Source organism: Hippopotamus amphibius, chromosome 2 (assembly GCF_030028045.1).
Source record: "Hippopotamus amphibius kiboko isolate mHipAmp2 chromosome 2, mHipAmp2.hap2, whole genome shotgun sequence".
Lineage (NCBI taxonomy): Eukaryota > Metazoa > Chordata > Mammalia > Artiodactyla > Hippopotamidae > Hippopotamus > Hippopotamus amphibius.
This window is the reverse complement of record NC_080187.1, coordinates 49,899,750-49,915,395: the sequence shown is the minus strand read 5'-3', so window position 1 is coordinate 49,915,395 and position 15,646 is coordinate 49,899,750. Positions and strand designations below refer to the sequence as shown.

Here is a 15,646-nt window from a genome sequence, read left to right as displayed (position 1 = left end):
GAGTGACATTCATTCGCCACAAAGGTTACTAAAGTTATTAAAATAAATGACTGCCATTACCATGTATGAGACAAAGGAAGGGTACTGATTATTTGGGATCTGGTACTGGCATTCAATCCAATTTCTGACTAGCAGTTGGGAAAAGCGATACATTTTTATTTGATTATCTAGCATCCTTTCCAAAAGATAATGTGTCCAGTCTGATCAAATCTTGACTGTTAATAAATCCTCAGTGAGAAATATGGTGACAGCGTCATGGGGAACCTCCTTTCCTCTGGTTTCAAGTTTCTGTGTGGAGGGAGCTCCATTCGGGTGACATATCTAGCCCCTTGTCTTTCTGGTTTACTCATCTCTACGTATAGAATTGAGTAACCTGGTTGGTGGTGACTAATGTGAATCCATGTTTCTTGGTTGAATAGGACTAGTCTACTAAAAGTCTTTCAGTGAGAAGGATTTAGCATCTTTTTTCCTTTTCTTCCATGGACCAGTGCCAGTTAGTGTTATCAGTAAAGTTGTTTCTGTAGACCCAAATTTCTCCTCTGGTTGGCTGTCTGAGGGCTGGGGTGAGCAGGCAAACCCATTTGGCCCTGACATTAAGTTATTATCTCCAACTACTTCACCATTAATAAAAGTGATATTTTGATATCCATCTGTCTGATGTTTAACTCTCAGTCAATTTGCATCTTGTCCCATCAAGAGTGAGTTATAATTTACTGGGCTTCCTCAAGTGCCAACACCATGAATTGCAACGCTGTCATTTCTTTTTCTGGCATTCACTTGGTGGCAGCATCTAACAAACTTGAGCCTCTAGTTCAAGTTTGTGAACATGACCTTATTTTTTAAATGCTTATTAAAAATGGACCTCAAACAAGGTAGCTTATAACTTTCTGGGTTTCAGTGAATGATTTCATGTAGTGAAGTCCACTCAGCCAACTGACTGAAGGCTCTTTCTCCCTTAGGGGAAGTAGCACCACTAGGTGCTGGGCACTCAGCTAGGTGGGTTGTATATGATCACTCAATCTGCACACCAACCCTATGATAGAGATATTACCATTTCCATTTTACAGTTAAATAACTGAGGCATTGAGAGTAAATCACATGTCTGAACATGGTTTCAAACAGAGGCCTGTTAGGAAATTGAGAGCCTGAACTCTGCACTCTACTGGCTTGTCTCTCACCAAGGTGACTATGTAATTTATCATGCAAAAACCAGGACATTCTTGCAAGTGAAGGGGTCATCATTAATAATTACTACGGGGTGACAGGTATAAACCAGAACTATTTATTTTTGGACACACTTGTACATATAATCATTCTAGGGTCTCAAACACATTTCTAGCATATTTTTAAAAACAGATGCCAATTCCACATATTTAGAAAGGAGTCTGAGTTTGTTCAGTGTTCCTTTATTCACCTCTTCCTAGCTTAAAAAGAACAAGACTCACTTGTTGCCCCACCCCCCCAACCAGATTCCTGAGATCCAGTTTCTAGCTCTATCTAAATAAATCGCAGCTGTTCATTATCAGATATTTCTTCCTCTAGACACACAGAGGGATGAAGCTCCAGGGGAGGATTAGATCATTAAGCAAAGGAAAATAGCAACAACAATACAGCAGCACCTGCATAAATCCTATAGGGGAAAAAGATCAATTTAAAGTTTTTCTCATGTTCTAGCATATCTTGATGGTGCTGGAAATAAATCCCTTCTGCTTTTCTCTCTTATAAATAAATGTCTCATTACATTCTATCGCTCAAGCACATTGGAGTGTCCGATGAGTAATCGGAGACACTCCAGGCCCAGGGGCATGCAGAGGGTACTCTGGGTCCTTAATCACTGGGGGCAGTTAACCTCATTATCCTACTCTGTCAAGTTGCTGTGAAGCAGCCACTTGGCTTATTCCTACTGCTGCCACCAAGAGTCATTTGACTGCAATAATAAGTGCTAATACTATCACTGTAGAAATTGGGTTATCCTAATGTTATATATATAAGAGTGTGGCACTCTAAGGACTGCTCTTAAAACCCTAATTCTAATGTGCAAAGAACTAATTTGTGCACTGAAAATTATCACAAGAAGGGGTGTGTGGAAATGCCCATTTCCAGTTCTCAGCTCTTCTTACCAGTCAGTGTCTGCCCTAGCAGAATGGCTCCCAAGCCTAGCATGCTCCAGAATCACCTGGAAGATCAGCTAAAACACCCACTGCTGGGCCCTGCCCCCAGAGCTTCTGATCAGTAGATCTAGAATGGGACTTGAGAATGTGCGTTTCTAACAAATTTCCAGGTGATGCTACTGTTGCTGGTCCACGGACCACACTTTGAGAACCACTGCCCTAGCATAAAGCTGCAGGGAGTGGAGACTTTCACTTGTGAAAAGAAGTGAAATCTAAGATATGCCACCTGGAATAAGTTAGGATGAAAGCCCATGGAGTAGGACTGAAATGTCCCTGTTGTATTTCCAATAGTCTATTTAAGTCTGAATAGGAGTCAGCAAAGTTCTTCTGTAAAAGGCCTGATAGTAAATATTTTCAGTCTTGCAGGCCAGATGGTCTCTATCGCAAGTGCTCAACTCTGCCACTGTAGCATAAAAACAGCCAGAGATGATACATGAAAGAAGGAGCATGGACATGGCTGTGTTCCAGTAAAATTTTATTTACAAAGATGAATAACATGCTGGATTTGGCCCACAGGCCATAATTTGCCAACCTTTGAGTATAACTAATGTGAGAAATGTGATTCATGTATTGCAACATCTGTTAGTATGTTGAGCCCAAGTATGCCTATGATCAATGAGAAGCCCACCAAGTTGGCAACACGTGTCAGCCAAGCACTGACACCTGTTTTAGTTGCACGTGAGTGGTAGGCTATCACCTGCACTGGAAGATATGCACTCTTCTTGCAATTCAGACCCTACAACCAACTATTTAAAAACCAAAGGCTCACCACTTCATCTTAATTCAACAGAGGTTTCACTGCACTGCTGGAAATTACTTACCTATATTTAGTATATTCTCTACTTGGTACTTTGCCTAAAAGTCAATAATATCTTTCTGTGTAGCAGGATCATGGATTGAGATATTCATTAATTCATATTTTGTTTTCCATTTATTTTTTCTTCTCTTTTCCCAAAGGGCCCACTGGGCTGTCTTTTCTCAGGGGATTTGTGTTGCTGGCCTGAAGATAAACTCTCATGATGGTTTTTGTTAAAGAACTAAGCTTGCTAATGCCCTGAAGAGGAGGAAGAGAAAGGCAAATGCCTTTGATGGGGAGAATTGGAAGCATATGAGACGGGGAGGAAATTATCCAACTCCTGGGATGGGAAGAAAAGACTCACAACATCTCTAATGGTCAGTTCCCAGGTCTCTCCTTACTTGTCCTATTAACAGCATTAGACACAGTCGCCCATTCCTTCCTCTTGGAAATATGTTCTTTGCTTGGCTTCCAGAGAGCATTCTGCTCTGGTTTACCTCTCACTTCCCTAGCTGCTCCTTCTTCATCTCCTTTGCTGGTCTCTCCTCTGATAGAAGGACTGTCTTGAAGCTCAGTTCTTGGTTCTCTCCTGTCCTGTCCTCTCCTCACACACGCCCTTGCTGATCTCGTCCGCTCACATGGTTTCATATACTGTCTACACATGGACAATTTCCATATTTATAATTCCAGGCCAAATATCTCCACTGAACTTCAGTGTCACATAACTGTGCCCCTCTCGATGTCTCCACACATGCTGTGAGGCCTCTCAAAGCTGACATGGTCACAGCCAAGCTGATATTGCCTCATCCCTGCCATTCTCATCCCCACAATCCTCTCAAGCCTGGAAAATGGCAACTCCATTCTGCTAGCTGATGAGCCTCTAAAACCTGGAGCCATACCCCATATCCAATTTGATGGTAAATCTTGCTTGCTTGTCCTTCATATTATAGATCGAATTTGACTACTTTTCACCTCCTCAACTGCTACCACCCCTAATCTAAGCCACCATCAGCTTTTGCCTGGATTATTGCCATTCTCTCTTGACCAGCATCTCTGCTTTCATTCCTGCTCCCAATTTGGACCACTCTCAACGCAGTAGGTACAGCAATTCTATTGAAACATACAAGACAACTCATTCCTGTGCTCAAAACTCCACAAGCTCCCATTTCCCACAGAGTGCGTGTGAAAGTCAGAGGTCTTATAGTCCTCCCTGGCCTTGGCCCTTGTTCTCTCTCCGGCCTCCTCCCCACTCTTCTCTTCCATCCGCATGGCTGCACCATCAGGCCGCCTAATGCTCCTCAAACATGTTGCCCACATTCCCACCTCAGTGCCTTTTTATTGCTATTTCCTCTGCTGGAAATGGTCTCCCCCAAGACAGCTTGCTCCCTCATTTCCTCCAAGTCTTTACGCAGATGTACCCTTTCCAGGGAGTCCTCCCCCAACTCTACTGATAATTGCAGCCCCTTCCCTGTACTCCCCTTTCTGCCTTCCCTGCTTTCTCTCTCTCCCAGCACTTATCACTATGCAATACACTATGTATTTTACTTATTTGCTCTCTGTCTCCTTCCACCCAAATGTAAGCTCCTTAAGGGTGGGATTAACACAGGCTTCTGGTCTGAGGGGGCTGCTGTGAAGTACACCTTGGGGTGCTGAGTCTTGGGGTGCAGAGCCCTGGGAACAGGGATGCCAGCTGCAGCAAAGATGCCACTGGCTTTACTCAGTCAGGGAGCACCAGAGCCTTCCACCTGGGAGGAACCAAGCAGGTTTGGGCAGTTGTTATCAGTGGTCACCTTGACTGAGGGAAGATAAGAGGCTTTTATCCAATTTTCCAGGCACACCATAAGCATGAGAGAGGAGGGTAGGGAGAGAGAGAGGAGAGTGGGGTGGGGAGAGAACAGATGAGAGGAAAGAGGGAGAGAGATGGGAGGAAGGGAGAGAGAGAGGAAGAGAGAGGGAGGAAGGAGGGGAGGGAAGGAGCAAAGGAGGGAGGAGGGGAGGGGAGAGGAGAGGGTAGAGGAGAGAGAAATAAGGGGAGAGAAGAGAGGAAGAGGGAGAGAAGAAGAATGAAGGAGAGAGGGAGGAGGAGGGAGAGGGAAGGAGGAAGGGGGAAGGAAGGGGGAGGGGGAGAGAGAGAGAGAGAGAGAGAGAGGGTTGGGAGAGACCTAATAGATAAAGATTGAATTTACCAAAACTAGATGGAAAGGGAGCTTGGAATTGGATTTATTTGAATTAAGGAAAATTGTTATGTGACATTTCCTACATACCTAAGTTTATGAGCAATAATTCATATTCGTAACAATGAATTATTACTTAAATAATGGAAATAAATAAATCAATGGAACAAAACAAATCCTTCTCCATCCATACCAAGAAAACAGGATAGAAGAATGGAAATTCAGGGTGAAATGAACTTTCCACTTCTCCCCAAACTCCCCCGTGATTTCATAATAAATTCTGATGTGCACCAGAGTCAATATTCACTTCCTGTATACTCCCTCCGGGTGGACAAAATGCTACTAATGAGGAAGGGTTCAGCTCAGATTTATCTGATGGCCAGAAAGGCTGACCCTTCAATCCTCATCCCTTTGTTTTAGCAAAGGTGCACCTGTTTTTCCACCCTGCCTCATTCCGCCAGGAATTGCCCACAGAACCCCACGTGGACCCAGAGATGCCAAGGCTCATTAACCAACAAGATCTGTTGATTCCTCTGCCTGGGATTTAGGACTTGAGTGCCTGCAGGGTTGTGGCATGTGGGACTCTGAGCAGCTTGTGAAATCTGGCCTCCTTGCAGAACAGGGACAGCCTGTTCAGTGAGGGTAAGAGCACTTGTTTGCTTCAGTGATAGATGCCAAAAAAAAAAAAAAAAAAAAAGCTGCTTGCTTATTTGGCCAATATTAGGGCATAACATCCCTATTTTTCTCATATTTCTCAGGAGTTAATGATCTTTAGCTGAAGGTTCAAGTTAAAAAGATTTTTATTCTGTTAAAACATGACAGCTTTAGTACTGGCATCTTGGGAGCACTATTTCTAGTGATTTTCCAAGCATATATGAAATGTAGGCTTACATCCACTAGTTTAAATGGCTTGAAATGATCCAAACAATATTTTCAAAGGGTGGGCAAATTATCTTAAATCCTGGGAAGGGGCTCTGAGAGGTCCTGTGACAAGTTCCCTGGCCTGACCCATCTCCAGCGAATTAAAATCTCAGCTCGCTTTTTTAAAAGACCTCTAGAGAATGAGATACCTTATTGTCTCCAAATATATCCCACTGTAAAATTGTTGATTATGGCAGAAAAGTATTCAGTCAGCACAAGTGTTCCCACGTATTTTATGTTTGTGTAACTTTCTAAAGTTAGCTAAGCATTTCTACTCAATGGTTGCTCCTAATCTAGACTGAAAAGCAGCCGTGGGCGATAATCACCTTAGATAAGTGGGGAAAAAATCAATATTTATTTATTTTTCTGTGTAAATGGAAATAATGAAGCCATGATGGCATTGCCTGCTACAAAAATGTATATCCTTACTCTCTAAATCCACAAGATAGAAATGATTTGACAACAAGCACACGTCAACAGAAACACAGATTCCCGGAATAAATGCTTTTATGCCCATGACAGTTGGAAGTATGCATGACAGTCTACCTATACATGTTCCTATTTATTTATCCTCCCTGAATCCATGTATTATTGTTTTATTATGTGTCCTTTCTATATAGCTTTTAGTTTCTAAACTCTTCTATTACATTTTTATGTCAGGCTGGAAACGAGAGTTAAAAATAAGGCCAGAAAACCACATATTGATGTTTACAATAAAAATTTATTGAGTACCTACCTACCTGCATGTGCCAGGCACTGTGCTAGGTTTGCAGGATGACAAAAGTGAGTATGTCTCAGGCTCTGCTCACAGGGAGCTCACAATCTACAGGTGATGGGGAGGCGGCACAGGCAGACAGACAGCCACTCTACCAAAGAGGCAGTGCTACAACACAGGGTGATACAGAGTGCTGTAGGATCATGGGGTATGTGTGTGTGTGTGCGCACTTTCTGATAGGATTTCAGAGAAAAGAAGGTTTTTAAGCTAAGACTTAAGAGTGTAGGTTTTTGCCGATAAGTAGAATTGGAAGAGTCTGGAATTTCAGCAAGTGTCAAAACGGGACAAAAACTCATCCAATGGGGTATTTCATTTAAGAGAAACTGCAAGTAGCTTGGAATGGGTGGGACATAAGGTCCACAGGCATTAGGAAGGAGGGGAAAGCTAGAAAAACAACAGATGAGAAAATACGGAAGGTCGTTCAGTTAGCAGTGAAACAAGGAAAAGACTGGGTCCCACCAAGAAGGTTTAGGTTATCATCAGAGGAACCTATTAGTTCTGACCAGCAGCAGTAAACATTGCTCACTTTGAGATCAAAATGCCAGTCAAACATTTGCAATCCAAATATTTCTAATCTGAAAGGAGATCTCAGCATTCTTCCCTACATGTAAAAGAACCTAAGAGATCTTCTCAGAATGGTGGACAGCTCCCCATTTCAGGCTCATTTGTTTATAGGAACTATCCTAGTCACTGAACAGAGAGTTCCAACGTGGAATGGGGTTCCTTCCTAAAAAAGAGAGAGCTCCTAGCTTGAATAGGAAAATAAGTCAGACAAACAAGACAGGCAAATACCAAGAAACAGAGTTTACTAAAATTTGTTCTACTCTCTCAATATCATTCTTTTGACTTCATTATTTTCTTGATTGACAAAGTGACTTTTCATTAACAAGTGTGGCAAACAGTTCAGTGTCACAGCCAGCTTCTGTCAAGCCATTTTATAAGATGACGAGAGGGCAGACATTTATATTGTAACTGTCGTCTTCATACAACCTATTCTTTGAAGGGAAAATTCTTTAAAAGGCAGAGAAAACTTCAATCAACATATTCAGTTGAGAGCATCTGAAAAATGGCAAGTTATCACAGTCCAAAGTTAACTGATCATGAGTTTGGTATTTGTATTTTGGATGGTCTTCTACTTGATTGGTTGAGTTTACTGGTAGTAAAAAGTCTGGATGATTAGGCTGAACATGTTAGAGCATCCAAGGAACACAATGAGATGTTCCTGATATACCTGTAACCTGCCCAGAGGAAGTTTAACATCCTTTTCAGGTCACTTGATTTGAACCCAGGGCTGTCAGTCTATAAGAATATAAATTCACTGTTTCCTACTTCCAGGGCTCCCTGGATGAAGTTCTGCTATGACCTTTAACTTACAGAGTTGTTATCTCATGGAACAGTTATGAGCTCAATGATGGAAAATTTCACGTCATGGTTACCCCAATGCATTGGATGATGGTGCAATGATCAAAAAAAGATGCTAGTGATGACAATTGAACGTCCCTTTGCCTTCCCAGCCTCCTTCATATATTCTCAGGCATAGGATGACAAAGGGAAGTCCACGAGTCACATGAAGAAAGACTGTAGTCATGGGCACACGATCAGCAGCTCCTCTGTTTGTCTTCACCCCTACCGCCCATGCCACCACCCTATCCTACCTCCTCCTTGTCTCGTTCCTGTGAATTCCTCTACCATCTTGCCACTAACCACTGTCCTCCACCCAAAGTTCTGCTGCTGATTAATCCCAGATGAACCAACATTTAACCTGTGTCTGACACAGAGTTTGTCTTCAACTAGTTGTTGAATGAAACAATGATCCCCAAACCCTCCAAGGTAATAAAATTTTAGGGGAGTGTCTTTTGAATGAAGTAATGCTTGCTTATGTGGGGTGAAAAAAACAAAGGTTTTAGAATCATATCAGCCTAGGTTTATACCTGTCTGTGCCACTAACTGGATATAAAACAAGGGCTTAGGTACTGAGATGCCATTTTATCAACTATAATGAAGGAAGATAGTAATTCCTACTTTAAAGCGGTTTTGTGACTATTAAAAGAGATGGTATATATGAAAATGCTAGTGCAGTGCCTGGAACATACTTGGACCTCCATAAATTCTCATTTCTCTCTTCTCTGTCTTATGTGGTATTATTTGGATGATAATAATAGGCAGTACTTAATCTCTGATGTGATTGGATGTATTAGAAGAGATAGAGATAAACAGCAGTCACAGGGAGGGATAGTGTTAGGAATTTGTAAAGGAAATGATTATTTCTATGGTTAATTTTCTTGGTTGGGGTTTAAGGGGAAATTTATGTTGTCCATTAATTATACTTACCCATTGGGTCTAATTGGCAACTACCCCAAAATGAATAAAACAAGCGGGAGTCAAGAGAGAAAAACGGCAGGCATCCTGTCAAAAAATAAAATCTTTGAAATTTCTACAACCCAATGGTCGGATGCACATTTTATTAAAGCAGACCAATCGCCCAATTTATAAATTTACACATGTGACGGCAACCCAAGTTGCATATTCAGACCTATGCAAAGCAGCAAACAGCATTGTGTACCAGCTATGCCTTATCTCATTGCTCCTTCAGTTAAACAGGTCCTCGAAATCAACACTCCCTTTGCTAGAGGACATATCCTTTGTTATTCTGTTTCAGCCTGGATAACTGTTGTAGTGGTTAAAGGGTTAAATGAGTTGATCCATGTTAAGAGCTTGTAACAATGCTTGGCACTTAGTAAATCCACAAGAAATGTTTGTTGTTGTTATACTAATTATAACAATACTTATATCTTCCAAGACTGAATAACAACTGGATTCCTTCCTCCCTCTTTTTAAAAACTCCCCCCCCCTTCCATTTCTAGAGATACACATCTTATTCTCAGGTAATTAGCTACTTTTGACCTAAAAGAAGAACTCTTTCAGAGGCTAATGTACTTAACTTCTTTTCTTTTTAAAAGGGAACTGAAACCAATGCCAATGTGTCACTCAACATACCTAATGTTATTTACTGAAGGTCCACTTTCCCTCTCTCTCTCATAGGTCAAGAAAATGACCAATTAGATAGATAATTAGATAGATATGTGATAGAGATATATATGTGACAGATATATATATATATATATATTTGCCTATCTATCATCTATCTTTCAAAAAAAAAGTCATCAAAGGAGTTTCATTATAATAGGTTTCCTATCAATTTGGCTATTCTATCCCAAACTGGGAGAGAAATTTAATGGTAAATCATGTCTCTGGAATTGTTAACTTACTAACAAGCTAGTTTTAGGCTAGATGACTCAGGCTGGGTCTCATTTCAGATCTAGGCCTCAGGAGAATCTGCCACTGCCCCTTTTTGCTCTTTCCTAAAATAGCTTTTACAGCGGGGCCCAGCTCCTTGAGTTAGGTCTTCTAGCCTTAGTTTCCTAGGATCAAGCCAGATATTCTAGAGCAGCCACAACTGTGGTAGTCGTTGCTGGTTGTTGGTTGGGCAGCGGGTAGCTGGTTGGCGCAAGGCATAGTAGGGTCTCACCCCACTTTTTACAAAACATCCCTTGGTAATTCCTCAGTGCCCGTAATTTGGCAGGGCTACCTTTTCATAAGAATGTACTCACTGGGGAAAACACAAAGCAATATCCCTTGAAGCACAAAATATAAGGGTTGCTTCTTCTGGATTATCAATAGTCTGCAAAATAATAAGCCGAGAATAACTACTGTATATTTTCCAGAAAGTGACTAACTAGCACCTTCCTAAGAACATAAATTCAGCTTGGGAACATAGACCTCCCCAGGCCACTCCACTGTGTGCAACAATTAGACAGCTTGCTAAATATGATGGGCAAAACCTCAAAGAGTCAAGGACACAAACTCTCCTGGAAATTTACCACAAAAGCACTTATTTCAGGAACCAAGCACAAAATTGGCTTAGCTGTCTTTCCTGCAGACTGAACAGCATATGGGTATTTTTAGTTTCTTTCTCCTTGCAACCCCCCTGGCCCCCCACCTCCACCCCCCTGCTAGTTACCAAGCCCTAATGAACAAAAGTTAAATGACATTTTAGTGCAGATCAACCAGATTTGCTGCAGACTTGTGGCATGGCGAAAAATGGAAATGTCTGAACATCCGGTATCTGTGAATTGCGATTCCAATTCTCTCAATATTTCCTTGTTTACCTTTCAGGATGTGATGGAGAAAATGGTCTCAAGGGGGAAAATGGGAGAATAAAGGGCTAAGGATTTTGCATCAAATAAGGTTGATATCCTAAGTGCCCTGCTTTTATTCCTTGCTCAGGTACCTGGAGAACTTTTTCTTATTTGAGTTCCCCTGGTGCTTTGTTAAACAGAATAAGAAAAGTCACTAACAAAGGTAGTGACAATGCTAAGCAAAGAGTAGCAGGTTAGGAATTTGGAGTCCTGAGGTCAGGTAAAAGCTGTGCCAGTTAATTCACTGTATGAATTTAGGTGGGACACTTGATTGACCTTTTCCAAGTGGGTGCCTATTTGGAAAATGAAGGCATTAAACTAGATGATATATATATATATATATATATATATATATATATATAGTATATATAATCCTATGATAATACATCGTTATAGATATATAGAATCCCATGAGTATGAATAGCTTGCTTCCGTCCCATCTGTATATCTATATCTATGCATACATAACAATGTCACATTTATCTTTTTATACTATAGTCTACCTTTACATCATTCTATTAAGGAGTATCAATAAAAGGGAAGCAATGAAACAGCTGTATGTTATCCTTATGATTCTGATGATCCTGTTTCCTAACAAACAAACTAAGCCAAGTTCACATGTAGACCTTATTTACATTGGCAGCTGAAATTTTGCTTATGAAGATAGGAAAAGATTTCATGAAAGTAAAATAAATGTAATCACACCACATGCTGTGCACTACCTTTCTAAATGTTGAAAGCTTCCACTTGCATGGCTTGCAACCCATTGTCCACATCAAAATCTTCCTGAGAATATTGTGACCACACCTTCCCCATGAACATTCCACCTAGAAATGCTTTCTGTCTGAATTCCTGAATTCCTGTTGTACTTTGTATCATTCAAGGGCGTTTAACACTTGCTGCTGTTTAATGCAGCCCTTTGCATACTAAGAGGCTGTGGAGCACAATGGTTGAGGCATGGGTGCAGGCAGACTTCTTGGGTCTGTCACTTATTAGCAGTCTGAACTTGGGGGCTATTACTTGACCTCCTTTGTGCCTCAGTTTTCTTTCTGGCCAATGGGAATAATAATGGCACTAACTTCATAGGGTTTTTGTTAATGATTAAATCAGTTATTTCTTGTAAAGTTTTTAGAATAGCATTTAATAGCTAGTTATTGTTAACTTATTTATAAAACTCTAAGTTTTCAAGCGCACAACTATATCTTATTTATCTTGCCACCTCTATAGTGCTTTGCATATTGTAGGCACACAAGTAAATACTGGGAGTAACAGAAGAACTATCAAGGGGAAAATAACAGAGAGAGAGATCACTATTTATCTTAGATGACAGATATTTTGAGTTCTCATTCTCGCCACATTTTGAAAGAACTTTTGACATGTATTTTGGGTCCATACAAAGCATCTTAAGAGTACAGTGGAGTCAAGAACAGAGCGGGAGCCCCTTTCTCCAGTGTGAGCATCATGGACAATATTCAGCATGAAATGGCTGTTGAAGGAGCTGTGTGTGAACCTGCCGCATCGCAGGGAGCAGGACCCAGGGAGAGGGGCGCTGGACTCTGGGGTGCCCAAGAGCCTAATAAAAGGAACATTAACAATTTAGCTCTACTGAATTGTGCTCCTGGTAGAGATAGAAAAGTAGGGCATTTTCAGTAGCCCCATTATGCTAGGATATCTGGTCATGGCTAAGGATTGGGAATACATTTAGGCTGTTTTATCGTTTACCAACTCCACACAGGGAAGATAATTTTAGCTCTGATTTTAGCCACTATCAAATATAAGCATCAAACCTGTTATGTTGTCTTATTGTTTTATACACATTCTTTACATGATTTGAGAATATTGTTCTCTATGCAGTGTCTTTAATCAGCATCTTCCCTTAGGTCTCCTGACTTGACTCTTGAAGCAAAGAACTGCCAGCAGACTGAGTGAGCAAGAGAAATCAAGGTATGTGAAACACAGCTGCGTCGGCACCGTACCCACAGGTCAGGAATGATAAACACACACTTGTGGGAAGAAAGTGCTGAGCATGGATAGGCTAACTACTTCCAAAAGTTTTCTTCCTTCATCCATCCTTCCTCCTCTCTCCCTCTCCCCATCCCTCCTTTTCTCCCTCCCTCGCTCCCTCCCTTCCTTCCTTTTATAAAAGCTATATTTGGCCATTGTCAAAAAACAATACTGAGAGGTTTTTAAAAGGTATTAGTGGGAAATGTCAGTTCTCATCTTACCTCCTTTACCTCAAGTCTCATTCCCTAGAGCTATAATTGTTCACCTCTGTCCTTTAAGATATTTTATAAGCATATTTATATGTACACACATATATAATTAAAAAAGCAAAAATGTGATCATAAACACACAGTTCTACTGTTGTACAATAGGCTTTAACCTAAGAAAAGGACATAAAAACTACCATTGGATATCTTTCCATATGAGCCCAAACACAGCTATTGCATTAGTCATAACTTCAGGGTATTTCACTGTATGTCTACATATAATTTAATTAGCCACTTATTGGTGAATCTTTGAATTATTTCCATTTTTATTCCTGTAAACAATATGGCAATAAATATGCATAAAATAAGTTCCTAGAAGTAAAATTATAGGGCCAAAGGATATGTACATTTTAAATTTAAAAGGGCATCCAAATTACCTTCCAAATAAGGCTGTCCATACTTGCACACCCTCCAGTACAGACTTGCATACACACTTATTGACACCAGGTGTTTTTAAACTTAGTTTTTTTGTAAATCTGATAGGTTAAAAAACATTTCATTGTTGTCTTAGCTTTCATTTCTTTAATTTTGTGTGAAGTCGAGCATTTGTATTTTCTTCCCCATGATTTTCCTGTTGATATGCTTTGCCCATTTTCTTACAGGATTTTCCTTTTGGATTTGTAGATGCCTTTTGCTTATTATGTAAAGAGCTCTTTGACATGGTTGCAAATACTTTCTTTGCTTTCCCATGTGTTTTTTTAATTTATTTACACTATTTTTTAATGGGGTTTCTAAACATTGAATCTATTTTCTACAGAAACTTAGTTTGTCCAAATGGAAAAGTCACAATAGCTCTGAGTTTGGTATTATAAAGAGATGCGAGAAAATGATACTAGGTGAGGCAGAAACAAGGCCAAGAAACTGTTCTATACAAAGAGTATCCAGAGAGGAAAGGCAAGGTTTATTTTTAAAGTGCTGGCCTGTGGTTTCATTAAATCTGTACGGCAATAGATCTTCCTACGCTTTATTCACTTAACGAGGTAGAAATGAAACCCCAACTGCTTTTAGCTCTACCGTTTTGGTTTTACTGAGGAACACAAGCTAACAATCAAAAGGAAAACTAACTAGGGTTGGATCAATAATGACACATGTATCTCAGTCTCTAAAACAAGGTGACCCAATTCACCATGTGTTAAGAGAAGTTCTAATTAGTCTTTTTATAACTGTCAGTGTCAGCAAATAGTCTTAATTATATATTTACAGGCATTTAGAAGGTTTCAAGAGCCCTTCAGCTGTATCTTGCCAAATTATTAGCTATCATGTAGGGGTTATAAAATGTAGGAATGTCAAATTGGATAACTGGCATAAGAAAGCTTTAAATCCCTCACAAATGCATCTGCTTTTTTGGTTTCCTCAAACGTTTCCTCAACAGAGTGGGAGGATGCACTGCTCTTACTCCCTAAGATGGGTTTCGTGTCCTTTTTCCCCAACAGGGCCAAGGCCCAGTTACAACTCTTTCTCTTCGGGAAGTACTTGAGAGGTGACCAACCTCCATTCTACTGCCCATTATCAAGAGTACAGTCCTGTGCAGGTCACATGAGAATTATTTCCCGCAATTTATCTTTGAAACATTAATATTAAGTACAACGTCACAGAAACACAGAACCGAGTCTATTTTATTTATTTTTAATATCTAGGCATTTAAAGGTTACAAATGATGTGTAAGAAAATATATGACTATAGATCCATTATGGAACGTATATAAATTATGCACAGCACAGCCTGTGCGATTACTTTGAGGCTAAGAGGATCTGTTTGAGTTAACATAAAAAGTTAACTAAACCAGGATGGTCTAAGATAGTGTATATAATTTTAGACAGCTAGTCTCAATCCCATTTCAAGGGGAAATTACAATTTCCAGAACCAGTGCAAGACTCTTCAACTACACAGCACTGAGAAAGGCACAGGTGAAGAGTGAAGGGGCACGACATGAAGTATATGCCATAGGAGTTATTTACGGACAAAACTCCTCAGTGAACCTGCTACGACATTATTTACTTATGAATGGCAGGTATGTTTTACCTCATTGCTAACTCCAGCCAATTCTTAATAACCATCTACAATGCCATGCTGGAAAGCTGTGACAAAAACTGCTGGCTGTACCCTAACGTCTATGTTCCTCCTTCACAGTGAAAGAATTTAAGCTGTTTGCCCAAGATAAAGACTACATTTTGGAATCCCCCTTTTGCTAGGTGTGAACATGTGACCAAATACTGGCACATAAGATGTAAGCCAAAATCCTGTATATGACTTCCTCATTGTGCCTTCAAAGGGATAGGTTATGACTTTGCTGATTCCTTCTCTCCAGAATGGGTGATGTGATAGCTCCCGCAGACCATA

General features: G+C 40.4%; 1 protein-coding gene across 14 annotated transcripts in view; it reads right to left on the bottom strand.

Moving 5' to 3' along the window:
* Positions 1 to 15,646, bottom strand: part of TRPM3 (transient receptor potential cation channel subfamily M member 3) — an 827,818-nt gene that overhangs the window by 210,141 nt on the left and 602,031 nt on the right. For 5 of the 14 annotated variants that reach the window (XM_057720886.1, XM_057720873.1, XM_057720875.1 and 2 more), the window contains exon 7: positions 9,169 to 9,243. The exons of the other annotated variants lie outside the window; for them this stretch is intronic. In XM_057720886.1, the coding sequence (XP_057576869.1) occupies positions 9,169 to 9,243 (75 nt within the window). The remainder of the gene's footprint in view (positions 1 to 9,168; positions 9,244 to 15,646) is intronic. 14 annotated transcript variants of the gene reach the window in all.